Here is a 27072-nt window from a genome sequence, read left to right on the forward strand (position 1 = left end):
AACTGAAGTTGTCCATCTCCTGCCATGTTAAAGACCTAAGAAGGATCATACTCAGAACACGTCACCGCAGCTGACTGTATTTGATTCAGCATCGTTTTTGGCATGCACTGGGCTCCCCCATCAATGAGAATGGAGATGCCACAAACCATTAGATGTTTAACTGTCCATTTTCACCTACAATTGGATGTGGCAGGATCACACCAATTTAAACCATGGATTGTGAAATAGCTTGGCTCTCTATGGCATACTGTTACCACTGTTTAGTATGCAATATCCTGTCAAGGAGGCAGATTATTATCTCAATGGAGTTAGGTTATGTAAGGGGGAGGTGCAGCGAGACCTGGGTGTCCTTGTACACCAGTCACCGAAAGTTGGCGTGCAGGTACAGCAGGCAGTGAAGAAAGCTAATGGAATGTTGGCCTTCATAACAAGAGGATTTCAGTATAGGAGTAAAGAGGTTCTTCTGCAGTTGTATAGGGCCCTGGTAAGACCACATCTGGAGTATTGTGTACAGTTTTGGTCTCCTAATTTGAGGAATGACATCATTGTAATTGAGGCAGTGCAGTGTAGGTTCACGAGATTGATCCCTGGGATGGCGGGACTGATATATGAGGAAAGATTGAAAAGATTAGGCTTGTATTCACTGGAGTTTAGAAGGATGAGAGGGGATCTTATAGAAACATATAAAATTATAAAAGGACTGGACAAGCTAGATGCAGGAAAAATGTTCCCAATGTTGGGTGAGTCCAGAATCAGGGGCCACAGTCTTAGAATAAAAGGGAGGCCATTTAAAACTGAGGTGAGAAAAAACGTTTTCACCCAGAGAGTTGTGAATTTGTGGAATTCTCTGCCACAGAGGGCAGTGGAAGCCAAATCACTGGATGGATTTAAGAGAGAGCTCTAGGGGCTAGTGGAATCAAGGGATTATGGGGAGAAGGCAGGCACGGGGTATTGATTGGGGACAATCAGCCATGATCACAATGAATGGCGGTGCTGGCTTGAAGGGCCTCCTCCTGCACCTATTTTCTATGGATTCACCCCTCAACTTGGTCTTCCTGTTCCAACACAAGCTCAGAAACATCACTTCAGTTTTCCATGGGGCAATAACAGCCTTTTAGCCCTATCAATTCAAAACTTATGCAGAGATTTTTTTCCCTCTTGCTTAGAACTGCTGCCAATGGAAAATATCTGCACTACAGCTTAAGAGTGGGAGAATTGTAATGCAAACAAATGAGGATCATCCATCAGTAGTCAGCCAACAGAAACTGCCTACTTCCCCCCACCCCTCCCATACTCAAACCATGGAAGCACTTTATTTTGCCTAGTGTCGTTATTTATTCAATTCCATACACCTCCCCATCACATGTTACAGTATATCTCAATTGAAGAAAGTCTAAATAAATTCTGTCCTGTCATTTATCAGGGAAAACTTATTCTTTTAGTAGTCAACATAGGCAGAAATAATCAAGCAAAAAATTATTACAGAATTTATTTGTTATCTGTCATAGTAATCTTTGCAAAAACATTAATTTAATTACAATAATATTCCACTCTTGAAGAGGTTAAGTAGGGATCATCCGCTGAAATTAATAGTCCAAGTGGAAAAGATGTCAATGTTCAACGGAAGCAACATCCAATGTTCCTTGCACCATGGAATCTTATTCATCCTCTTTGATTTCATAATTATGTTTGATGTGTTTCCAGAGTTTCTGCAAAGAGAGATTGTTTTCAATACATTTGTGTATAATACAACTTTAGAAAACTTACTTGATGATTAATTTGAAAACACGTTTTCCTACCCATAATCAAAAGATTGAGATCTGCAATGAAACTTCATTGTAGCTCAATCACAATCAATCATTGTTCCAAAATGTCAACTATTTCTCTTATCACAGGTGCTACCTATCCTGCTGAGTGTTTCTCACATTTTCTGCTTTTAGTTCAATTGTTTGTCCAGTATCCATTCATTTACTCTGGTATATTTACTCAGCAGACAATCCTCTGTCCATCCAAATTCACAGTTCATTCCGTTGACAAAAAAACTCTTGTGACAAGATCCTGAACTGTATATGGGCTGTCCCCAAGTGGTGAGCAAAATAAAAATGCTGGATGATCTGCCATTTGCCACAATCTGGGTTTTAGGTATTGTAGAGTCCAATTTTGCCAAGTTGACTCTTTACCAACCTGCCTGAATACTCTAGCAGTTTGAAGCCTGGCAGGTGGTTTATTTCTCCTCTGCTTTTGCAAGCAACTGCTTGTGCCACCATCTATGCCCTCTTTCACAGCGAGCACCCAAGGTCAGGATCGTACCATGGTCTCTGGCGCTGTGAGGTTATGGCTCTACCAGCAATTCACAGAATTCGTACAATTCACAGAAGCAAATTAAACTACAATCCTGCACATCTTTGCAATGTGGGAGGAAACTGGAGCACCCGAGAAAACCCACATGGTCACAGAGAATGTGCAAACTCCATACGCACAGCACCCGAGGTCAGAATTGAATTAGGGACTCTGGCGCTGTAAATTAACGACTCTACTGTGGCGCCACTGTGCCGTACGAAAGTGTTGTCTATTTAGTGTCCTTTACTGTTTATTGTGTAGTGTATGCTGTTTTTGAATCTTATTGAAACCTACCAGATAATGAAAGGCCTAGCTAGAGTGGATGGGGAAAGGATGCTTGCAGGAATGGGAGAGTCTAGGACAGGAGAGCACAGAATCAGAATAAAATGACATACCTTTAAAATGGAAATGAGGAGGAATTTCTTTCGTCAGAAAGTGGTGAACCTGTGGAATTCATTGCCACAGATGGCCGTGGAGGCCAGGATATTGGGTATTTTTAAGGTAGAGATTGATAGGTTCTTGAAGGGCGTCAAAGGTTAAGGGGAGAAGGCAGGAGAATGAGGTTGAGAGGGGGAAATCAGACCAGCCACAATTGAATGACGGTGTAGAATCGATAGCCTAATGGTCTATGTCTTACAGACCCTATTTCAGAGTGGCTGATTCATCTGAAAGAGTGCTGACCTGAAACATCTGTCGGTTCCCTCCACACATGCTGCCTGATCTGCTGAGTTCCTTCACCACTTTATATTTTGCTTCTTGAACAGATGCTGTTTAATGCAGAGTTTTAGCATTTTGTTATATGACAAATGAATTCACATGTTCGTTAGCAAAAGGCAGCCGATTTAAAACAAACCGTCAGATGGGTTTTAAAACCATCGGATTTGGTATCATAGGTGGACACAAAAAACAGGAGTAACTCAGCATCTCTGGAGAAAAGGAATAGGTGACGTTTCGGGTTGAGCCCCTTCTTCAGATTTGGTATCATACCTGATAGGATAGGGTGTGATAATTGTTCAGTCCGAGCCACCCAGCGGGACTCGGGGAGTGTGTAGGAAGGAGCTGCAGATGCTGGTTTCCATCAAAGATAGACACAAAATGCTGGAGTAACTCAGCGGGTCAGGCAACATCTCGGGAGAGAAGGAATGGGTGACGTTTCGGGTTGAGACCCTTCTTCAGACTGAGAGTCCAACACCAACAACGGAGAGGTTATCACAGACCCCACAGTGAAAACACTGGGATTTGGCCATCGTAAGCAATGGCTAACCCTGAACAGGATCCACACCCTCCATGCAAGAACAGCCCATCACCTGCACAAGTGGGGGATGACAGACAGCCCTGCTTGTGACTGCAGATATCCAGACCACACCATCCCACACATCGTGAATGACTGCTCACTGAGGGTTTTCGCTGCTGGTGGCATCAAGGCCATCCACCCAGCAACTGATGTTGCCCTGGCCTGGATCTCTACCCTTGACCTACAACTTTAGGCTGTGCACGCCATACGCAAGAAGGAGACTGAGAGTCAGGAGAGGGGGGAGGAGGGGGGGGGAGGGGAGGAGGGAGGGGGGGAGGGGGGGAGGGGAGGAGGAGGGGGGGGGGAGGGGAGGAGGGGGGGGGGGGGGGGAGGGGAGGAGGGGGGGGGAGGGGAGGAGGGGGGGGGGAGGGGAGGAGGGGGGGAGGGGGGGAGGGGAGGAGGGGGGGGGGCACAGAGATAAGGAAGGGTAAGGTGTGAAAACGAGACCTGTCGTTTCGAGTCTCAGCTCCCGAACCAAACAAGAGCTGAGGCCAGTGGCGCCCTCCCCGAGGTCACCTTCCCGCTGTGAATGAACTCGCCTTCCCGCACCAACTGCCAGACTCACCCCGTGGTTGATGTGGTCAAAGATCATATCCCCGGTCTGATCGAAAACCCTCTCGAAGACGACGGCGCCCAGCACGATGGAGAGCGCGAAGGTGGACGTCCTCCTGAAGAGCAAGTTGTAGATCTTCCGCGCCAGCGCCATCTTGTCGGCGACTGAGCCCCATCACCCTCCGCCTCCGCCACCCCCCCACAAACTGAGGCACACCCGCATAAATAAAAACCCTCAGTCACCACTCAGTCACACCTTGTTAAAAATAACGCGGCCATTAATTCGTATTTCCTCGCAAACAAGCCTTGCGGCTGCGTCAAATCCCGGGGAACTGTAGTCGAACTACGTTGTGCGGACGGAGACGGAGACGGAGACGGGCGCGTTGAGCGCCGCCTTGAGCCCTGAGCTGAGCGGGTTGTCTCTCGGTCGCGGAGCCGCTGCCGCCGCCGCCGCCGGCTGCGATGGGCAAGACGTATTTCTGCGACTATTGTGGCAGGTCTTTTCAAGACAACCTTCACAACAGAAAGAAACATTTGCAGGGAGTTCAGCACCAGAGGTCAAAGAAATTCTGGTTCGATTCATTTCGAGGTAAAATTCGATTGAGTTGGCCGGGGGTGATACTTGTCTTTGGGACCGGCTGAAGAAGGTTCTCGACCCGAAGGCGAAGCGTCGCCCATTCCTTCTCTCCAGAGATGCTGCCTGTCCCGCTGAGTTACCTCAGCATTTTGTGTCTATCTTCGGTGTAAACCAACATCTGCTCTGCAGTTCTTTCCTTCACACTAGCTGAAGGCCTGGAGTGTTGTGCTCTATCCAGTCAGGCTCCAGTTCCCGTTTGCATCGCCCACGGCTTGTCTGTCCTAATTTTTTAACGAGTCACACAGCTTGGAAACGCCAACTTGCCCACGCTGACCAACATGACCCATCTACACCCATCCCACCTGCCTGCCTGCGTTTGGCCCACATCCCTCTAAACCTGTTCTATCCATGTGCCTTAACTATCTATCCGGCAGCTTGTTCCATTCACACAAAGGGAGGTAGGTATATATACCTACTACCCTTGGTGTGTAAATAAAGTTGCCCCTCGGGTTCCCATTAAATCTTTCCCCCCTCATCTTCAATCGATGTCCTCTGGTTCTTGATTCCCCTACTCTGGGTAAAAGTCTCTACATTTACTCTTTCTATTTCTTTGCCAATAGAAAACAGGTCAATCTATGTGATCTAAATTTCCTATCGTCCATAGCAAAACACAAAGTACTGGAGTAACTCAATGGGTCAGGCAGTATCTGTGGAGGAAATTTACAAGCTAATTTGGGGTTGAACACTCAGACATTACAGTATTGGGGGGAAAAAGCTGGACATGAAATGGGGGTGGAACAAAGCCTGGGAAGTGATATGTGGGTGGGGGTGGGGGAATTTAATTGGCATATGTTTCCGAGTAAGTGGCAAAGACAAGGGATGAAGAGGAGATGAGGAGAGGAGTGAAATATAAAGGCAGAGGAAGAGACATAGGTGGAAGGGGAAAATAGAGGCTCGGTAGTGGGGGGAATGGATGCCCACTCGGGTGGGAAACAAGAAAATGTAATATTCGCACCATTGAAGTGTAAGCATCCCAAGTGGAATATGAAGTGCTGTTCCTCCAATTTGTGTGTTGCCTCATCATCCAGTTTACATGTGGCCTCAAATTTGGTGGACATACACAAGGGTCTTCTGATGTAGACAAGTGTGAAGTAGATCCTGATCTGAATCATTATCTGATCATGATCTGAGTCCTTCTTAGGTGCTAACTCCGTCTATCTCTCTGATGACCCTCGGATTGGACTTTGCCGGCTTTTCCTTGCATTAAACGTTATTCCCTTATCATGTATCTATACCCAGTAAATGGATCGATTGGTATCTTGTATTGTCTTCCTGCTTACTGGTTAGCACGCAACAAAAGTTTTCACTGTACCTCGATACACATGACAATAAACTAAACTGAAACTACTGTGTTTTTCCAGCACTTTGTGTTTTGCTGATGATTTCAGCATCAGTAGTTCCTTGTATCTCCATGGAAAAGTGTATATATCTGGTAGATGCATCTGCTGGGAAAGTCAGTAAAGGGGATTTGGAGTGCGGGTGGTAGAACTTTTATTAAAAGCTCTGCAACATTGCTGAGAATTTTATCATCCACGTCCACCAATATTGGCTGTAGTAAATTACCCTGCAGATGCAGGGTAGATGCATCCCTATAAAACTGTCCGATCCATGTACCTCTCTAAATGTTTCTTAAACGTTACAATGGTTCCTGCAAGTACAATACGTACACATTTGAGGCTTGGAATACAGAGAAGCAAAACACATGTAGAGAGGTACTGATTAAGGCTTCTGTATGGTGCACTACTGGAGGTCAAAGCATGTTGTCCAGGGCTGCATATGATAGCTTCAGCTAAACTAGGCAAAGTCCTCGGGAATTCCAGTGTGTTCCTTTGTTGCACAGAAACATCCTGGCTCTGTTGGCATACATGAGTTCTTGATCTGGCAACATCTTAATCATAAAACTCATCTTTACATTGAAATCCTACAAATAAACAAATCCCCTGTGACCAATTTGGAGGAGGTAATTGAGGGCAAAGCAGAATTGTTTTGTTACAAAAGAAAAGGGCTGCATATGCTCATTTGGCATTTCCAGTTGTCATTTTGGACTCTGAACTCATTCGTCTATTGTATGTGGAAGGCTGTAATATCATTTGGAAGATGTACTACCCCTTGAGTTTTTGATTATAAATGGAAGGTTTTTTGATAACTTCAATTGCATAGCACAAATATAGGTATGATATGTCACTACATTCATTGGTTTACTGGCAAGGTTGACTGCAATCTATTATTTCTACTTCTCTACTGCCATCTGCTGTAGATGGAAAGGAGCAAGCAAGTGGATAAGCAAAATAGGCACCGCAATTATTTTGGTGTTGGATTCGCAGGTTTATTGTGAAATTTGTAGAAATTAACAGGCAGGAAAAGAATCACTGAACACTAATGATGTCATTCAAAATTTCTTCAGGAAGAGGAATAAGGAATAAGGACTAAATGTGCTCAATAGCCATTAAAAATAAAGTCAGTGGATCATGTGTTTCAAAAGTTTCTAAAATTAGCATGATAGAAAAATCATTTTGGTGTACCTCTAATTTTGATTTTGTCATTAATACAACTAGTCTCATAGTTACAGCTTGTGTCATGGTAAATTTGGCTTGCTACACTTTTTATTTAACGAATTAATCTTGAACTTCAAATAACTAATTACATTCTAATGTGTTTTTCTTCCCTCATTTGGTATGCTCTACTTCCTTCAGAATGACATAAATCTTAGAAGCTAGAAATGTCATCCAATCCAATGGGCCCCTTTTCGATTTATGATCCACTAAAGCCTCCACCCATCAACATATCGTTCTATAGAGTAGAAACAAGAAACTAGATGCTGGGGTACACAATAGGACACAAAGTACTGGAGTAAATCCTCAGGTCATGCAGTAACTGGAGAACATGGAAAGCTGACATTTCAGTCTTCTTTAGATTAGGTTTGGCAGTGTGAAGTAGGGTCCTGACCTGAAACATCTCGTATCCATGTTCTCCAGAGATGCTGCCTCACCTGCTGAGTTACTCCAGCGATTTGTGTCCTGCATATCTACATATCTATTTTTCTTTTAACTGTCTATCTAATTTTTAATACATGAATGTTGTTTGCCTGAACAATTTCAAATGACAGCACGGCCCAGAATCTAACTACTAGAGAAGTACTTGATAGTGTAATTGTATTTCTCATCATCTCAGGATAAAGGACTTTCGAGATTTCTCATCACATTTATTAGTAAACAAACTGAAAAAGGGAACTTTACATAAATTAAGAACAAAATAGTGTTTTCCACAGTTGAACAGTGCTCGTTTTTGAATGGGTTGACAATTTGTCCTCCGTCTGGACAAATCTTTTGTTTGTTTGTTTTTATGTCTTGTTTGCTTTGTAAAGCGTCTTTGAGTATCTTGAAAAGCGCTATATAAAATAAATGTATTATTATTATTAATAATATCCATTAGATGATTCACGTTTTGTAGAATTGTATCATGTTGTGCTTTTGTGGCTTGATTTTGTTTAAAAAGTAATACTTAAAAGACCTCCAGTTTATGTTAAACCTATTTTATTGATTTGACAGTTTTCTTCTACACATTTGCTGACTTTTTTTGCTTCCTTCTGCAGGTGTAATGACTTCTGATGGAAAAGTAGTTTAATTGTTTATTCATAGTAATAATGAATGTAAAAGCTTTGCTTAATTTTGCCTTTACTGATACACATTTGCAATGCACGACTGAATAATAACTGGAAACACTGATTTTTGTTTCAGTTGCTTTGGTCAATGTTAAAGCTCAAAAAAATAATGCATAAGTAATAACTTAGTAAATTAGAATATGTTTGTGGTTTTCTTTGGAAAGGTTCTGATTAAATGTTATTGCTTAAAATAATATTTTTGCTTAATTTCTCTTTGATTTTTAGATAGCGTCACAATCTTGGCAGAAGAACTTGCCAAAAAGCCTTGCAGAAAGTTTCTGCAATCTGGTAAGTCCAGAAATCTGGTAAGTCCAGAAATATCAGAGCTAAATATATGCTTATGTGCTCTATATGGTAGCAAGTTCATACTACTGAACAAGAACTAGATAGAATACAGATGCTCGCCGCCTTACGATGCTTGGACTTACGATATTTCGACTTTGTGATGGTGCAAATGGCAGTGACCCATAGCGAGCTGCAGCTTCCTTCCGGCCACATGATCAGGTGTATAAAATGCATTTCGACTTTCGATATTTTTGGTTTCCAATGGATTTCTCGGAACGTAACCCCATCGTAAGTTGAAGAGCACATGTAGTATGATAAACACTCCCCCATCATCTCTGAATAAATAAACTTCTACATTTCCAATTGGATTTATTAAAGTTCCTGTTTTAAACACGGCACGATGGCGCAGCGATAGAGTTTCTGCCTTACGCCGAATGCAACGCCGGAGACCCAGGTTCGATCCCGACTGCAGGTGCTGTCTGTACGGAGTTTGTAAGTTCTCCCCGTGACCTGCGTGGGTTTTCTCCGAACTCTTCGGTTTCTTTCCACACTCCAAAGACGTACAGGTATGTAGGTTAATTGGCTTGGTAAATGTAAAAAAAATTGTCCCTAGTGGGTACAGGATAGTGTTAATGTGCAGGGATCACTGGTCGGCGCAGACCCAGTGGGCCGAAAGGGCCTGTTTCCGCACTGTATCTCTAAACTAAAGTGTTCACATCAAACATGGACAATATTGACTCCCATTAATATATTTAGCAGTTATGTGCTCATTTTTGATGGATGGCATTAATAACTTGGTTGGCATGCTGGGCACCTAATGAGTGAGAAGTCTGAATGGTGGGAAGCCAGAAATCAAGAGTGCATTCCATATGAGTGCAGGAAGGAGCTCAAAACCATCCAAGACAAGCAAGTTTACTTGATTTACTTACTATTGACAGCCATAAATGTTTTCGCAATCCACTAACACTGTGTCACATATACACAGTGTACTGTATTCAGCAAGACTGGTGATCCACCCTCTGTCTCCTTTCTCTGTTCGTTTACTTATTTATCTATTTATTCACTTCCCTATGTTCTCTAAATCCCTGTAAAGCGTCTTTGAGTATATGAAAAGCGCTATATAAATGTAATATATTATTATTATTATTATCAATTGTATTTGTATACACTCAGGAAGTATCTCTCAAACTTGTGATCTTTGCTGTCAAGAATTACAAGGACAGCAAGTGCACTAAGACACCACCACCTCCATTTCTTAATAGTTCCTGGTTTTAAATCCTGGATATACCATCTCTACTGAACTTTGGGAGTATTATCCTATGAATAGCCCAGTAGTTGAAACAGTTGTTTTGCCACCTTCTAGAGAGAGATTAGAGGGGCTAACTATGCATTAATTAAAGGTAGACACAAAATGCTGGAGTAACTCAGCAGGACAGACAGGCAGCATTTCTGGAGAGAAGGAATGGGTGATGTTTCAGGTCGAGAAGGGTCTCGACCCAAAACGTCACCCATTCCTTCCCTCCAGAGATGCTGCCTGTCCCACTGAGTTACTCCAGCATTTTGTGTCTACCTTTTATTTCTTAAAAGAGGGAATTGTTGGGGATCTTTGCCTAGTATTATTATAGTGCTTTTCCAACTGAAGATGCCACAAAGCACAACAGAAACTTGGGTTGACAGTTTTTTTCTTCCATAACCCAGAGGTGCTAAATTTAGTTATATCAGTTGCATTGTTATCTTGGCTGGGTTCTTCAAGTTAGCATTGCATCGGAATTGGAACCTTTTTGTGCAGCTCAACTCTCGTTTTTAAAGAACATGTTAGACAACATTTGTAGTAAAGTCCTAAATCTCTTTTATATTTTCTGTGACATTTTATTTGTATGCTTAAGAGATATTTAGATTTCGAACTTAACCATATGTCATAATTCCAATCTCTTGCTAAATTTTGGCTAAGGTTCTGCATGGGTTTTCCTCCATTAAACACGTTCGCTTTGAGGCATTGGTAAATAGGTGTTGGTGATGTACTTTAATTTTCCGATGTACAGCATTGTAATGGACTAAATCAAGTAGAAAATATTAAAGTTGGCTGATTATAGACATGTAACAGCAGAGATGTTGGAAGGTAGCCCATTGTCCAGTTTTACTGGGGAATGTTTGAAAACTACCACTGCAAAATCACATTTTGGTATTTCATCATATTGTATGAAAGCTAAAATTATAGAAAAAGATTAGATTTATTATTTTGTTATTAACAGGATATCTATCACATTATTGATGAGCTGTGAAATTTGGTTACAGATCTGTTTTAACCCAGTGCCTTTCAATTTTCCAGTTGTCCATATGACTTTGGCATTGAGTGGGAAACATTCTGTGAGCATATCTCCAAATGTATGCCTTTTTTGTAACGTACGAGATATAGGATACACCTGAGTAAGGTATCAGATCTGATTCATCTAAATGTGTGGTGATCGCTGGTCGGCGCGGACCCGGTGGGCCGAAAGGGCATGTTTCCACGCTGTATCGTGAAACTAAACTAAACTTGGGGCGCGTGGCCCAGATTGAGAAATCTGCCTTTGCTCCTGTGTATCAGTTTCCCACTGCACCATGTGTTTTAGCCATTTTTATTTTTATCTATTTCTCTTCTCTGCTGTTAATGATTACAATTATTGTTTATTTTTCTGCAGGACAATGTGATTTTGGTGCTAATTGCAAATTTTCCCATATGACAGATGAGGATATTCAGAAGTTGAGACAAAAGGTCGAAGGTAAGTGCTAGTTTCTCAAATAATAAACGATGAATGAATATACTGATCATGTTTAAAGCTGAAACAGTGATGGAACACTGCAAACTTCACATTCTTATTTTCTCTGGATCCAAAGAGGAATTGTGACCTTGTAATTGAAACATTTATGCTTTGTGATTTTCTGAATCTGCATTTACAATTTACCGCACTTTAGAATTTCATGAAATTTGAAATTGAGTGTTTTCTCTTATTACACAAAATAAGACATGGAACAATATTGATGATTTGGGGTTCTTCAGCCTGTAACAGAAATGTATTGTAATAGAATGACTGAATGTGAGCACAGTTTTTTTCCTCCAAGGTTCAAAGTTAACTCGCTGAGTATCTGTGCCTGTTAATACACCTTTTAGGGTATGCCAATGCCTTTTAGGGTATGCCAGTGATTTCATTCTTGAACATTTCAGAACCAACTGGTCTGATTTCATCTACACTTGAATATTACATTGAAAGCGCTTCAATGGTACGTGATGCTGAGAAATTGGTGACACATTTTCCTGTGAAATCCTATGTATGTCACTGATTGCACTGTGTATGTGAATATTTGGCTAACATTTTGTCTCGGGGCCAGATTTGATTTGTATTTGAGAAGAAATTCCTCTACTATTGATGCAACTACGGCAGAATAAAACCAATATTTGGTTGCTAGTAGAAATAATATTAAGCAGGTTGTACATGAGGATGGGGAATGGCTCATTTATCAAGGGCCATATATAATTGGAAAAGTAGAATCAATTCTAGCAGTAAACAATAGTAGCTTAATTTGATTATATGTTAACTATCCATGAGTAAAAGGGCAATTTTGTTTCAATTTGATTTTAAAGAATATGGCCAAGTTTTTGCAGACTAATCTTGTTCAGACAAATGAAAATAAACGAAAGTAAGAAGCAACAGAATGCAGATTATACACTATTGGAACAATTGGAACATTTTGGTGCACACTACCACCTTCAACAGTCTAAACACATGTCCATACCAATATCAGAAGCCATTTATAATTTCAAAACCAGAAGGAATTGTTATAGCTAATTTTAGCAGACTGTGCACTTGACGTTCACAGTAATAGCAGAACAAAACAAACTAAAATTGACACCTGATTCAAGCTGAATGAAGTAATGGTAAAACTAAAGAATTATCTGGTTGGACAACATTTTAAGCACTATACTGTAAGATTTATAACTGATTGAGCCTGTAGTAAATGACTAAAAAATGTAGAGTTTTGCAGAGGTTCACGTGTTGTATAAACACTCAGTTTAATATTTAAACGATACAGCTGAACAATTAGTACAAGAAGGCAAGGCGTGTTAACGTGTTGACTGTGAGGTGAAGACTAGCTCTGTCGTCCGCTGCACACTGCCAGCAGACCACCCAGGTTGGCGTTGATTGGTCAGCCCAGATCCACGTGATTGCCAGGTCCACGTGATTGCTCGAGCTCAATGAACGACGGTTCGAGACCAAAGTGGCTCGGCCAGCGACATGACCCCCCAGAACCGGAGTATTAGAGGCTGTCGAGTGAGGCAGCCTGATCTTGTGTACGTGTCTCCTGTGTACGGGGTTGCAGCTGGTTGAGTTGAGGGCGGGTTTGGTCGTGATGGTGGATGCCCTCTGTGGCGGGGTTGTGCCACCTGCACTGGTTGGTCAATGTCCAAGTGTGAAGGCTTAAGACGGTCCACGGAGGCAGTCTCGTGTCTGCTGCCCAAGTCGATGATGAAAAACTTGGCGTCGTTATGCAGTACTCTGAAGGGTCCCTCGTAAGGCTTTTGCAGTGGTGTACGGTGGGAATCTTGGCGAAGAAAGATGTACTGGCAGTCCTGGAGGTCGGGAGGGACGTACGTGGTTGTGAGACCATGTCGGGACGTTGGGAGTGGAGAGTGTGTGCCCACCTTCTCACGGAGGTGCGACAGCATGGTCGTGGACGGTTCTTGATGTCCACGTGCCGCCGGGATGAAATCCCGTGGGACCGTACGTGGGGCGCCGTACACCAGATTGGCCGAGGAAGATGCCAGGTCCTCCTTCGGGGCAGTGCGTTTGCCTAGCATATCCTACAGCAATTCGTCCATCCAGTCCGGGCCCGCGAGCCGTGCTTTGAGAGATGCCTTCATGTGCTGGTGAAAACGTTCCACTAAGCCTTTTGCTTGCGGGTGGTAGGCCGTTGTGTGGTTCAGTTTAGTGCCAAGCAGCCGGGCCATTGCTGCCCACAGCTCGGAGGTGAACTGCGCACCTCTGTCGGAGGAGATGTCTGCCGGCACGCCAAAGCGGGCGATCCAGTGGGTGGTGAGGGCACGTGCACAGGTCGCAGTGGAGGTATCTGAGAGTGGGAGGGCTTCCAGCCATCTCGTGAATCTGTTCACGATAGTGAAGAGGTGGGTGACACCTCTGGATGGGGGCAGCGGTCCAACGATGTCAACGTGGATGTGATCGAAATGCCGGTGTGTCAAGGCGAAGTTCTGCAGGGGAACCTTGATGTTTTGCTGAATCTTGGTAGTTTGACAGGGGATGCATGCTCTGGCCCAGTTGCCGACCTGATGGCGCAACCCATGCCACCGAGCTGAGGTGGGGCGCGGTCAATTCAGCATGGTGCAAGACGATCGACTTGAACGTCTCAGAATTAACAAGACGTTGTCCTTTCACGTCGACCAGCAGGGAGTGCGCCCGGAGAAGTCGGCACCCAGCAGCTGTTGTGAGACGTTGGCGATGGTAAAGGTCCACTTTAAGCGACAGGAGTTGAAGTTGAGCGGGATTGTGCGGAACCTGTATGTTCTGATGTTGCTGCTGTTGCCACTACCGATGGCCGGCCGAGGCGTTTCTTGGATGCCTGCAGGGTGGGTCGGCATCGGCGGGCCTCGGAGCCCCACCTTTGGTGGTAGTAGCACCATTTGTCCTTGCTGGCGCCGTACGTGGCCGATGTCAGTGCCGCTCCTTGGAGGCTAGGACCGCTCGTAGACCTGTTGTTTGGCCTGCCACAGCACGTCCGCACGGGCTGCCAGCCGTTGAGGGTCGGTGAAACCGTCATCCGCGAGGAGCAGGCGGATGTCCTCAGGCATCTGCTTGAGGAAGACCTGTTCGGAGGCAGGTCTTGTGTCCATCCACAGGGCGAGCATTTCGTTCATGAGCACGGACGGTTTGCGGTTGCCTAGGCCATCCATGTGCAGGGGTTTGCCGCTCTGTCGTGGGGGTTGTGACCGAAAGTGTCCTTGAGAAGAGTTCTGATCCCTTTGTACTTGTCGGCTGGTGGCTGGTGAAGGTAATCGAGCAGGTGCCCGGCTGTGTCCTGGTCCAGCGCACTGACCACGTAGTAATACTTGGTGACGTCGGCAGATATTTGGCGGATGTGGAATTGGACTTTGGCATGTTCAAACCACACTTGGGCTGTGATGTCCGGAAGTTGGGCAGTTTAAGTGAAACTGTGCTCTGCTCATCTGGGTTGTCTCCTCCAGGCATGACGAAATCCAAAAGAGGCCGTTTTGGATCGTCGGGGTCGTAGAGATTCACGTGTTGTATAAACACTCAGATTAATATTTAAACGATACAGCTCAACAGTTAGTACAAGAGGGCATGGTGTGTGTTAACGTGTTGACCGTAAGGTGATGACTACCTCCTTCGTGCACTGCACACCGCCAGCAGACCACCCAGGTCGGCGTTGATTGGTCGGCCCAGGTCCACACGAGTGCTCAAGCTCGACAAACGATGGCTCGAGACCAAAGTGGCTCAGCACGCCATAGTTTACATTTTCCCTCTATTTCAGTTCTGAATTTACTTTGTTGCTTTTTTGATCAGTAATTTGGATAACTGATCTTTCATGTTCTTGCGTTAGGTCTTTCAGTTTTCTTTTTAAGTCTAGAAAATTTGAATTTTTTCACACTCTTCCTTGCCACTCTTTTTTTTATCTTTCTTGTGGCTGCTTGCTGGGGTTGAATTTCTTCCAAGTATACCACATTTATTCCTTATTTCAAATTTAATCTTTGCCTTGCTGATTCAGTCATTGGGTGTGTCAAGTGCGCAATGTACACTAAACTAATTCGGACTAAGAATTCCTGAGATTGATTTAGAAATGTTCATATTGCAGAGGTAGTGTCCACAAACCAGCTTCAAGAGGAGTAGTGAGGCAATAAAGAATGTTAAGAATTGTTCTGGAAGAAAACAGCATAAGTCAGAAACGAACACATTTTGTAATTCTGATCTTTATCAGGTCCTTGCAAAATTAAAGTATAACAAATTAAAAATAAATCCTACGTGCACAAATGTTACTGCCTTCTCCATTGTCCTTTGAAAACATAGTATAAATATGTTTTTACAATTGAACGTTATTATGAGTTGAATAATGTTTCGTGCTCGTTGCATTCAGTTGCTAATGACCAGTTATTTCTCTTGTTAACATTATTTGAAATCAATTTGTTTCAGAAGAAAATACAATTGAGCAAGATGGCATACTAAACCCTAACATTGATGAATGGTTGGCAAAGAGAACCAAAAGAAAAGAAAAGAACTTGCACATCAGGTAACTTGCATGTAATGCATATGAACTGTTACACTTGCCAGGTTTGTAACACAATTACACTTACTTGCTTCAATTATTATGTTCCTAAAGCAACAGCAAATTGCGACTGCACACATGGGGAGTTAACCAATGAAGAAGTTATTTTTTAAATATAATAATAATGGCAAAGCATTGGATATTTTGTACTGTTGTACTCTTGTGGGTATTGTTGGTTCATCGAAGCTGCTTTGTACAAATTCCTATCAACGTCAGCAGTTAACAACTTAATTTTGCGACATGTATTTTGCAGCAGTTTCTCTTTTGATTTAGTGAGGAGATAGATCAACAAATGTATTGTTGATTTGGCAAGTAGAATTATTAACATCCAGTGCATGTAACATCTTCCTCCTAGAGATCATGAACAACTTCCTGGGTTATCTATATTTTAATGTTTAATTACATTGTAATAAACACAGGGCTTTCCTTTAGTCTGATAGGCTAGCATTTGTTCGTTCAATAGCAAAATATACATGAATGGATAGTAATAATAAATGATGATGTTGCCCTTCTATCATTGAATAAGATGGAATTTTGCAAATGTCTAAGAAAGCTGTGTGTACATGGAATTGATGTGCTTGGTAATAAGAACTGATGGTTCTGAAGAACGAGATTTTTCCAATTTGTGTGTTAGCAACCATGGGCACTTAGATCAGATATGATGCATGCTACTCTCTCTGTGCTTTCCATAACCAAGATGACCACATACATTCTACATTACTTTTTGTCAAGGAGAGCAATGTATCAAATTTGATACGTTCAAGTCTCAAATTGTTATTGATTTTTCAGGCGGGCCATTAGTTTCTTGCTAACATTTTGTCTTGTTTCTTGAAAGACTTTTTTAACATTTTGTTATAATTTTGATGTGCATACATGCAAATTACAATGTCTTTATAAGGCAGGTGCTATATGTTAATGTTGCATATTAATTAGCATCATGTAATGCATTATCAATAATGCAAATCAATATTTAATGTTCTGCTTCACATCCTTTCTTTGAAATGAAGTGACTAGAGTAGAAAAACAAAGCAACAAAAGAGCATCTGCAATGTTGCATGAACAGCAGTGAAAATCAATTAATAATGAAGTTTCTAAATTTTGAGTCGTAATATTGGCTTGGGAATGAAAGCATGCCTTGCCTTCCTGAATAGGGCAATAGGATCTTTCAACATTCATCAAAACACATGTACTGTGATCGTTAATAGACAATTGTTGGGATTTATAATAGCACTGCATAGCAGTGATTACTTGGGTAGAATTCAAAACCTAGAATGGGAATAAAATCCAAAATTTTCTAATTCAAATGGTATAAATGCTTCCAGCTGAGCAATGTTTATTTTTATATTTTGAATCATTTTTTGCCTTGATTGAAACTGGTACAAACACCTAGAATCTTCAACTATCGGAACCAACTTTTTGAGTGAACTTGAGTGTTATCATCACTTCAAACCTACCCAAATCCCTTTTCCTTGTGTTTCTATGAGGCTAGATGGATTTATTCATAAATGGCAAAAGAAGTGTTTCTTTATAATTTCTTTAACTATTTGTGGCTCTCTTCTTTTCAAAGAGTAGAGAGCAACAAGCTGCTTTAGGGCTCTCAATTATTTTTGAGATCTAACCCTGTTCTGTCTTGTTTTGAATGTTGAAAGTGAGATGTTGTACAATATCTAAAATAAATGTGTAAACACCCCTGTTTCTTTTTATTGTAAAGATGTTTGGATGTGGGAGTAGTAGATTTAGGAATAGCACGCAGAGCATGATAGAAGAGCTACTATCTCGAGATATATCACTCCGCATTGGATCATTGAAATAATCTTAATTTCTGGTATACCACTATGAAATCCAATGTTTGCTATTTCAGAATATTGGAGGATCTTATGGAAACCCCTGCTAATCTTTTATCCAAAAAGGGGTCCATGTTCAAAATCTGGACTGAGATCTATTATGTGGTTTGTGGAATGCTGATTTTAATTCTTTCTAATTTGTGCATTGGCACTTCTGGAGGACTGGAGAATAGGCCCACGGAGCACCATATATTCTTTCTAGTCTATTTAGCAATTAATAGAAGCTCTTAACCAACTTAAGGTCCTTTCTTACTCCTTTCTGGCAGATGGAGAGTGTGTCTTTAAAGAATTAGTCACTTGTGAGAGTTGTATACTGCTGAATGCCTGCAGGAGTACAACACAGGTCACTTCAGGAATTGCAAGGGTCTTATTTTAGCACATGTACATCCTGGCCACTGTATGTTTCTTTTTTTTTTTTCCTAATCAGATGTGCAGCACTTTGGTCAACGTGGGTTGTTTTTAAATGTGCTATACAAATAAAATTGACTTGACTTGACTTGACTTGGTATAAAATAATACAGTATAGAGGTTCAACTGTTGTATAAACCCTCAGTTTAATATTTAAACGATTAACAATTAGTACAAGAGGGCAAGGTGTGTGTTAACGTGTTAACGGTGAAGTGACGACTAGCTCCGTCGTCCGCTGCACACAGCCAGCAGACCACCCAGGTCAGCGTTGATTGGTCGGCCCAGATCATGCCGAATGCTCGAGCTCGACGAACGATGGTTCGAGACCAAATTGGCTCAGTCTGCCACGTGACCCCCCCCCCCCCCAGAACCAGAGTATTGGAGGCAGTTAGGCAGTTGAGTGAGGCGGCCTGATCTTGTGCACGTGTCTTGTGGGTTCGGGGTTGCAGCTGTTTGAGTTGAGGGCGGGTTTGGTCGTGATGGTGGACGCCCTCTGCGGCGGGGTTGTGCCACCTGCACTGGTTGGTCAATGTCCAAGTATGCCGGCTTTTGCCTTTGTTGCCCAGATGGAAGGGTGAGCTAGGCCATGAACCATGTCAAAAATCCGGCTGCGCCAGTCAGCGGCGATGATGGGTCTTGGCTGTCCGGTAGACACGTCGCAGAGGAGTGTGGTGTCAGTAGGCCCGAATCGTACATCCTCCACAGGCAGCAGTGAGATGGTGGTGCGGTAGGTGAGCATCCTTTCGCTGGGCGGCCATCACGGCCGTGTAGTCGACATCTGGGGCCAAAGCGTGGATGGCATTGATGGCGGTGCGGGACATCACATCTGCGACCTGGTTGCTCTTGCCTGCGATGTGCTGGACGCAAGTCGTGTATTCTAAGATGTAGGTCAGGTGGCGTTGCTGTCGGGCTGACCAAGGATTAGACACTTTGGCAAAGGCAAACGTGAGTGGCTTGTGGTCGGTGAAATCCCTGCCCTCGTGGAAGTAGCGGAAATGCCGGATGGCCATTGGTAGTTTTTCTTTAAATGTAATACTATCTTTAATTTTGAACCAAAGATTGAATGGTGGAGTAGACTTTATGGGCCAAATGGCCCTTTTCTGTTCCTATGAGGTATGAATCTATGAACTATTAATTTTTCAAGTTCACCACAGATGGTGGATTCTCCCCTTGGAACTTTATTTTCTCTTTGAAATCAGTTTTGTGTCAAGTGCAACAAGCCTTCAGGTACTGAGCTTCAGTTTAGTCCTTATTTTTCTGTAACCTCTTGCCTTATCTGCTAATATAATTGAAGATTTGTGGTAACTTTGACTATCTGTCAATTATTGTTTCCCTTTTTGTATTAATACCTGTCTCTTTGCCTTTATTTCTAATTTTCGATTTACTGCATCTTTACAACGTTGATCCCATGTCTAATTTAGAATACTCCTGCACTTCCCCAGCACTATGATGTGCTAAAACATTGGTTACAGCACAGTTTGGGGTGTAAACAGTCCCAATGGGAGGAAGTCCAAAACGGAGATGAGGAAGAACTTTTTCAGTCAGAGAGTGGTGAAGGTGTGGAATTCTCTGCCTCAGAAGGCAGTGGAGGCCAGTTCGTTGGATGCTTTCAAGAGAGAGCTGGATAGAGCTCTTAAGGATAGCGGAGTGAGGGGGTATGGGGAGAAGGCAGGAACGGGGTACTGATTGAGAGTGATCAGCCATGATCGCATTGAATGGCGGTGCTGGCTCGAAGGGCTGAATGGCCTACTCCTGCACCTATTGTCTATTGTCTATTGTCTATCCTACCTTCTCCCATGCTGAGGAAAGTGCTCCAAGAAAAAAATGCATTCTCTTACATCAGTTTTAAAGTTCCATGTTCAGGCGATATTAATTTTAAAATTGTCTTCTCTCTTGTTGGGGTTTACTGTACTGCGAATTGCAATATTGATTTGAATTTCTGAAGTTAAAATGACTTAAATTCGATGCTAGTGAATTCTCAGTGATTTCCACTGTTTATTCTCTGTTTATTGCACTGTGATATCGTGTTGGCTATATTCTTTGCTTGAAGATTCGTTGTATATCATAATCCAGTATTCTGTCATATTTTGTTGCAGTGATTTGGAAGTAGAAAAGGAGGAGGATGTGCCTGTTGTGTATTGGCTACCGCCAGGATATCATTCAACCCATGAACTACCACTATCTCTACACCCACCGCCTCCTGGAGGCTGGAAGACTGCACTGAATGTTGAATGGGGCTAACAACTAAGAAAAAAATATTATCCCGTCAAATAATTTAAAAAAGCATGAATGGTGATTTACTGGGATGTGATTTTAAGTGATGAATTTTAGTCTAACTGATACACTTGGAAGCTTGTAGGCCTGACAGACGTTTTATTTGCACATGCAAATGATACTCAGCATAGCAACCGACTTTCAAAAATAAACCTAATTGTATAAACCTGCATCATTACAATACTAATAATGACTAAATGGAGCAAATAAGCAATTAAAAGCAGTGTACAAACCAAATAACTGCTGGAGTAGATCTAATGGAAAGATATACTTAATCATCATTTGAGACTGCACGATATCATTGTCGTCTGCAAAGCTTTGCATATCGTGGTTGTAAAAGATTTCTTCGGCAGTAAAATCATTGCACTGCTCCTGATTTTCCCCTGAGCTCCATTTAGATGTATAATGGAAAATAACCAAAGCATATCTGCTTTTGCCATAGTAATATAAACTTCATACTGGTTTTTATCCTTTTTTTTCATATGGAAATATATTTAAAAAAAATAATCGTCCTGTTTGCATATATAATACTTATGAATTATATGGTAATAAAGATATTCTTAATATTTCACCACCATCTGTTAATTGGCGTAGTAATAAAACAACAATATGAAACTGCAAAAAAACCCTAAAAAATCAAAAGAATAGATTTGATTTAGATTTAGAGATACAGCGCGGAAACAGTGACACAAGTTCAATCCTGACCACTGCTGCCAATGTGGAGTTTGCACGATCTCCCAGTGAATTTGTGGGGTTTTGTTTATCTCATTTTTCTTCAGCCAACCAAGTTAATAGTATGCTTGCCTCTAGGTCGGAAGATGATGCATTTAAACCTGTCATTTAAACAAATACCTTAATGGATCACCAAAGGAGGTGCTGTGCTGTCTGAGATGCCAGCCGTTAGATAAGATGTTAAGTTGAACTTTTTCAGTGGTTTGAATAACAATGTTCTCAAAGCTATTTAACATGGAATGTAGTACAGTTCGACACAGAAACAAGCCCTTTGGTCCACCATGCTGCACCCACCTTGATGCCTGTCTACCTGCGCAAGGTTCATATCCCTCTATTCCCTGCCTGATTTCTCAGTCTAAGTGCCTCTTAAACATTGCTGTCATATCAACTGCCATCGCCTCTCCTGGCAGTGCGTTCCAACTAACTATCTCTCTGTAAAAAAAACTTGTTGCACATTTCCTTTAAACATTCTCTCACATAAAACCTATGCCCTCTGGCATCTGACATTTCCATCCTGGAGGGGGGGAGGGGGAGTGAAAAGGCTTGGAATATCTACCCCATTGTAGGATCAACTGAATACCACGACAGAAAGCAAAGAACAAACAACACTTAACCGAGCCAGACACCTTGTGTCCTGTTTATTTCAGAAGCCACTTTTACCTACATTCTCACCAATCATAACCCGTGTGCAGTTAAGGCCAATTAATGCGTCTGACCTTGGAGTTGTTATTGAGCTCTTTTGGTTGGACGTTCTCGTGAGGCTGCTGGCAAGTTGCCAACGGTGATAGGCTGTATGCAAAACCAACGTGGGCGTGAAGGTGCCACAGCTACCCCTCAGCCACCGAGTAATACAAGGCCTGACTCTGTCCTGCCCCGTACCTGTCTGGCGGGTTGATTTTACGGCCTGATCTTGTTTGGTACTGCAGTGTGGGAGGTCTGTGACTTCGCAGGTTTGGTGGGTGAGGTAGTCAGTTGGTTCATGACGTACGCTGGCTTTAACCGGTCACCAGATACGTTGTCAGTTTTAACGTTCCGATAGATCACAAAACTTTTGGGTAGGCGTTGGATGCCTTGGCAAGGCCCATCGTATGCTTGCTGAAGTGGTAGGCAGACTGCGTCTTATCGCACCAAAACGTTGGCAGGTTTGGAGGTCAGCAGGCACGTAGACCATTGCAGGTGTTTACCGTGTCGGTGTTGGCCTAAGTAGCTGCATAGTTCACCGTAATCAATCGACATACCTGCTTGAATCATAGGATCTGTCTGTGGGGATTGGTTCCACAAATTCGCCGGGCAGCTTCAGAGTTGTGCCGTAAACCATTTCCGCTGACGAACATCCTAGGTCTGCTTTCACTGCCGTATGAATGCCAAGCAGAACCAGAGGCAACCGTTCCCTCCAGTTCGACGCGTCTCCTCCGGCTGCCAGAGGGGCTTTCAACTGGTGATGGAACCGCTCAATCAGGCCGTTCGCTTGTAGATGATAAGCAGTCGTTCGAATCCGGTTTGTACCCAAGAGGTCGGTTAGTGTTTGAAACAGCGCAAATTCGAATTGCGGTCCTCGATCTGTTGTGATCGTACTTGCGACCTCAGAGACCGAAATTCATCGGTCAACAAAAGCGCGGGCTATTGTTTCCACTGAAATGTTGATGACTGGGATAGCACCTTGCCATCTTGTGAACCGGTCTTCACAAGTGAGCAGATAACGTGTAGCTTCTTGACGGTGGGAGTGGGCCGACCAAGTCCAGGTGCACGTGCTCGAAACGGGGGTTCGGTACAGGAAATGCACTGAAAGGGGTGCTAGTGTGCCTGGAGATCTTGGATTGTTGTTACGGTAGACAAGTCTTCGCCCATAATCCAACGTCACTGAAAACTTCTCGACGCATCGTCCTCGGCACAAACGGCCTTGGTTTGCCAGTGGCAGTGTCACATACGATGGTTTCTCTCATGTCATCGAAAGGTACATCTTCCAATTTTAGGGCAGTATGTGTCCGGTGGTAATGGATAAGACCGGGAATCAGTATGCTGCGCATGAGCCATAGCATGAAAAGTGATGAGTGTGGCCGCATTCAGAGCATCCACCTTCAGTCTTGATAGGGCGTCGGCAACTGGATTTGCTTTTTCTTGAATGTGCCTGATGTCACTGGAGAACTACAGAACGAAGTCCAAGCAGTATTTGAGCAGTTGGTGATCTGTATAAATAATGAAGGGACGGCCTTCCAACAGATGGCGGAAATGCTTGATGGTGAGGTACATAGCCAAAAGTTCTTGCCTGAACGTACTGTACCTCATCTGAGTGGGTGATAATTTTGCCAAAAAGAATGCCAGAGGCTCCCACCTGCCATTGACTGGCTGCTCCATGACGGCTCCCACGGCGTTGACGGAGGCATCAGTGGCGAGCGAAAATATGGCATTGGACCTCTGATGGACCAGCATAGTTGTGTCGGAGAGAGTTCTCTTAGCGGCGTTGAAGGCTTGCACTGCATCCTCGGGTAAACACAACGGTTTCTTTGAAGACGATTTGTCCGGACCTTTGAGTAAGTTGGTCAAGGCGTAATAGGGAACCTGAGGCGTTCGGTAGAAAGCGGCAGTAGAAATTCATCATCCCCAAAAATCGCCGTAATTGGTTTAACGAATTTGGCACAGGGTAGTTTTGGATTTCCTGCACCTTTGCTTCGTCACGCGATGCCTAAAGCTTGCGAGCGCCAAACACGCATTTGTTTGTGTTAATGACAATCCCGTATTCGTCGAGATGCCGGAACAGTAATCCGAGGTATTTCTTGTGTTCGTCTTTGCTGGAGCTTGCTACCAACACATCGTCGATGTATGCTTAGACGAAATCGAGGCCGGAGAGTACGTGGTCCATGAAACGCTGGAACGATAGTGCTGCGTTCCATAAACCAAACGGCATCCGTAGAAATTCAAATGTCCCAAACGGAGTGACCATGGCTGTCTTGGGAATATCGGCAGGCTCGACCGGAATTTGATAATACGCGCGCATGAGATCGATGCTTGCGAACACCCGCTTATCCTGTAGGCTTGCAGAGAAATCCTTCAAATGTGGGATGCTGTATCGATCTGAAATAGCGGCATTGTTTAGTGAACGGTAGTCGCCGCAGGGTCACCAATCTCTGGGAGATTTCTTGGGACCACGTGAAGAGGTGATGCCCAGCAGCTCTTAGACCCGTGGCTCCAACATATGGTTAAATCCGGCCTTTGCGACTTTGAGGCGATCTACGGGTAACCTGCTGCGGGTGTGAATATGATGCGTGACAGTGTTTGATATCATTGTGCTGGTAATACGGAGTTATTAGTCGTGGAAATTGTTTAAGTAACTCCTGATATGGGCCGGTGGAGGCTGGTAAGGTGAGAGATAGTCATGACCGGATCAGTTCACCTGTGCGCGGGTGTGGTAATCGCTTAAGCGGCGATTTTAAAAATCCACCAGCAAAGAGAAGTGTGAAAGAAAATCCACTCCGATAATGGGTTTTGATACGTCGGCGATTGTGAAAATCCAGCGAAACGTTTTCTGCAGACCAAAGTTGAGCGTGACTGATATCTGACCAAATGTCTGTAGGCTAGAATTGTTCGCGGCGGTGAGAACACATCTGGGGTTAGGGTGAAAACGCTCTTAGGAACTGTGAGGAATGACTGATTCCTCGGCGCCGGAGTCAATGAGATATTGCATACCCGAGAGGCGGTTGCTGAGAAAAAGGTGGTGGCTAGTTTGCCCACGGGCAGCCATTGGCTCTACTGCCGGACCTCGTTTCCGACCCCCAAGGTTTGCGTTAAACCTGAAACAAGGATGGTTCTGCTGGGCTGCCAAAGCCTCGACTTGCGCAGGGAGCGCTGCAATTTGCTGTTCCCACTGTGCATTTTCCGGCTTTACTGTTGTGCATTAACCACAGTCACATGCAGTGGTTGGTTCCATGACAATGTCGGCCTGTTTAGTGAGCTCGTCAATGCTGGCCAATTGAAACATACCTATCAGGTGCCCTTGCACCTGAGTAGGCATGCAGCGGAGAAACTTCTGTTTCCAGACATCGCCGTCAATCTTTTCGTTTCCCGCCAGCCTGCGCCATCTCCGCAGCATTTGTGATGGCCTCCTCATCTCCCAGCAGCTCCGAAATGCGGGCTTGCTTCGAGGGCTATGTTCACCCCAAGATAGCGGATTTAAGCACATCAAATGGCGTCATTTCTTCAGGATTAAGAGCCTCCTGGAGCACATCTTCCCCAGCGATCTGTTCTGGAAGACAAGCTACGAGGAACCCGAATTTTGTCCATTGGCTCATGACCTTGAGGGAGTAAAATCGAGCGCGTTGGTTGTAAAGAGTTGGGATGTCGAGTTTTACCTTGTTGACTGACACTGTCCCTCTTATCGTCATACATTTCGTGAGTAGGTGGAAGGATCATCTAAATCCCACGACAGAAAGCAAAGAACAAAGAACACTTACCTGAGCCAGAGACCTTGTGCCCTATTTATTTTTAGAAGCCACTTTTACCTACAATCTCACCAATCGTAACCTGTGTGCAGATAAGGCCAATTACTGGGTCTGGCCTTGTAGTTGTTATTTGAGCTCTTGTGGCTGGACCTTCTCGTGATGCTGCCGGCAAGTCGCCAGCAGTGACAGGCTGTATGCAAAGCTAACGTGGGCGTGAAGGTGCCACACCATCTCTGCCTCTCATAGATTTATATCTTTCTGTCAGATCATCCCTCAGCCTCTGACACTGGAGAAAACGATCCAAGTTTATTCAATTTCTTGTTAGAGCAAGTATACTCCAATCCAGGCAGCATTCAAGTGAACCTCTTCTGCAAACTCCCCTCAGCCTCCACATTCTGCCCATAGTGTTACAACCAGAATTGCACAAAATATCTCCAAACCAAATTTTTATTCAAGATGCAACATGAATTCCTGTCTTTTGTACTCAATATGCTAACTGATGAGAGCAAGCATGTTATATGCCTTCTTTACAACTTTACAACTCTAACCACTTAGGTTCCCCCTTCAGAGGAACATAGACTGGCACTGCAAGATTCCTCTGTACATCAATGCTCCCAAGAATCATGCTATTTACTATACAATATCCTCTTGCATTTGACCTCCCAAAGTGCAACACCTCACACTTAACTGCCATCTGCCATTTCCCTGTCCAAATTTTCAACTAATCTTGCTGCCAACAGCTGCAACCACTCTCCGTCCGCTATTTCACAAAGTCTGGCAAGTAATAGTTGGATACAGGCGAGTTTCATTTTGATTGACAGATGTGTGGACAAAGCCTGAGATGAAAAGACAAAAGAGATATGGATAGAAGAATTATGAATTGCGAAGCAAGTGAGAGGAAAATAGATGGAAGGGGGGCTGTGGGGGGGACACACACGAAGAAATGGGAAGTCCATGTAGACAACATTCATTGCCCGACCCTCATCAATCATGCTTGCCACTTCCTCAAAAAAAATCAGTCAAATTAATGAGACTAAACCTCCCCTACACAGAATCATGCTGACTTTCCCTGCTTTTACAAATGTGAGTAAATCCTGTGCGTAAGAGTCTTTTAAGAGTAGAATACTTTCCTCAATCAACATCAAAATAAAGTAAACTATCAGTTCTATTGCTATTCATGGGGTGTTTGTAATTACCCAAATAATCGTTCAACATATCAATAGAAACATTATTTTGTGCTAGCCATGGTTTGTATTTTCAGGTACTTGTGAAAGTGT

General features: G+C 43.4%; 2 protein-coding genes across 3 annotated transcripts; one reads left to right on the forward strand and one right to left on the reverse strand.

The window, feature by feature from the left end:
- Nucleotides 1–1474: 1474 nt before the first annotated feature.
- uqcr10 (ubiquinol-cytochrome c reductase, complex III subunit X) lies at nt 1475–4548 on the reverse strand. Its single transcript, XM_078421717.1, has 2 exons — nt 4200–4548; nt 1475–1709 (listed from the first exon to the last, which is right to left on the reverse strand). The coding sequence occupies exons 1-2, from the start codon at nt 4338–4340 to the stop codon at nt 1659–1661; spliced, it is 192 nt and encodes a 63-aa protein (XP_078277843.1). The 5' UTR covers nt 4341–4548; the 3' UTR covers nt 1475–1658.
- Nucleotides 4532–21979, forward strand: zmat5 (zinc finger, matrin-type 5). Of its 2 annotated transcripts, none has more exons than XM_078421716.1 (5): nt 4532–4775; nt 8710–8772; nt 11451–11531; nt 15972–16065; nt 20450–21979. In XM_078421716.1, the coding sequence occupies exons 1-5, from the start codon at nt 4649–4651 to the stop codon at nt 20592–20594; spliced, it is 510 nt and encodes a 169-aa protein (XP_078277842.1). In that variant the 5' UTR covers nt 4532–4648; the 3' UTR covers nt 20595–21979. The 2 variants fall into 2 exon arrangements, with proteins under 2 accessions (XP_078277842.1, XP_078277841.1); XM_078421715.1 differs by having other exon boundaries at nt 4533–4775; nt 15969–16065; nt 20450–21220.
- The last annotated feature ends 5093 nt before the right edge of the window (nt 21980–27072 follow it).

The sequence above is a fragment of the Rhinoraja longicauda genome, chromosome 25 (genome assembly GCF_053455715.1).
Source record: "Rhinoraja longicauda isolate Sanriku21f chromosome 25, sRhiLon1.1, whole genome shotgun sequence".
Classification (NCBI taxonomy): domain Eukaryota; kingdom Metazoa; phylum Chordata; class Chondrichthyes; order Rajiformes; family Arhynchobatidae; genus Rhinoraja; species Rhinoraja longicauda.

Bases quoted from the DNA above. Each gene is read 5' to 3' on its own strand.
- uqcr10 (XM_078421717.1), bottom strand. From the start codon at position 4,340: ATGGCGCTGGCGCGGAAGATCTACAACTTGCTCTTCAGGAGGACGTCC. The intron at 1,710-4,199 runs GTGAGTCTGGCA...CTCTCTTTGCAG, and splicing joins TTGACCACATCAACCACGGG to AAACTCTGGAAACACATCAA.
- zmat5 (XM_078421715.1), top strand. From the start codon at position 4,649: ATGGGCAAGACGTATTTCTGCGACTATTGTGGCAGGTCTTTTCAAGAC. The intron at 4,776-8,709 runs GTAAAATTCGAT...TTTGATTTTTAG, and splicing joins CTGGTTCGATTCATTTCGAG to ATAGCGTCACAATCTTGGCA. The intron at 11,532-15,968 runs GTAAGTGCTAGT...AATTTGTTTCAG, and splicing joins GTTGAGACAAAAGGTCGAAG to AAGAAAATACAATTGAGCAA.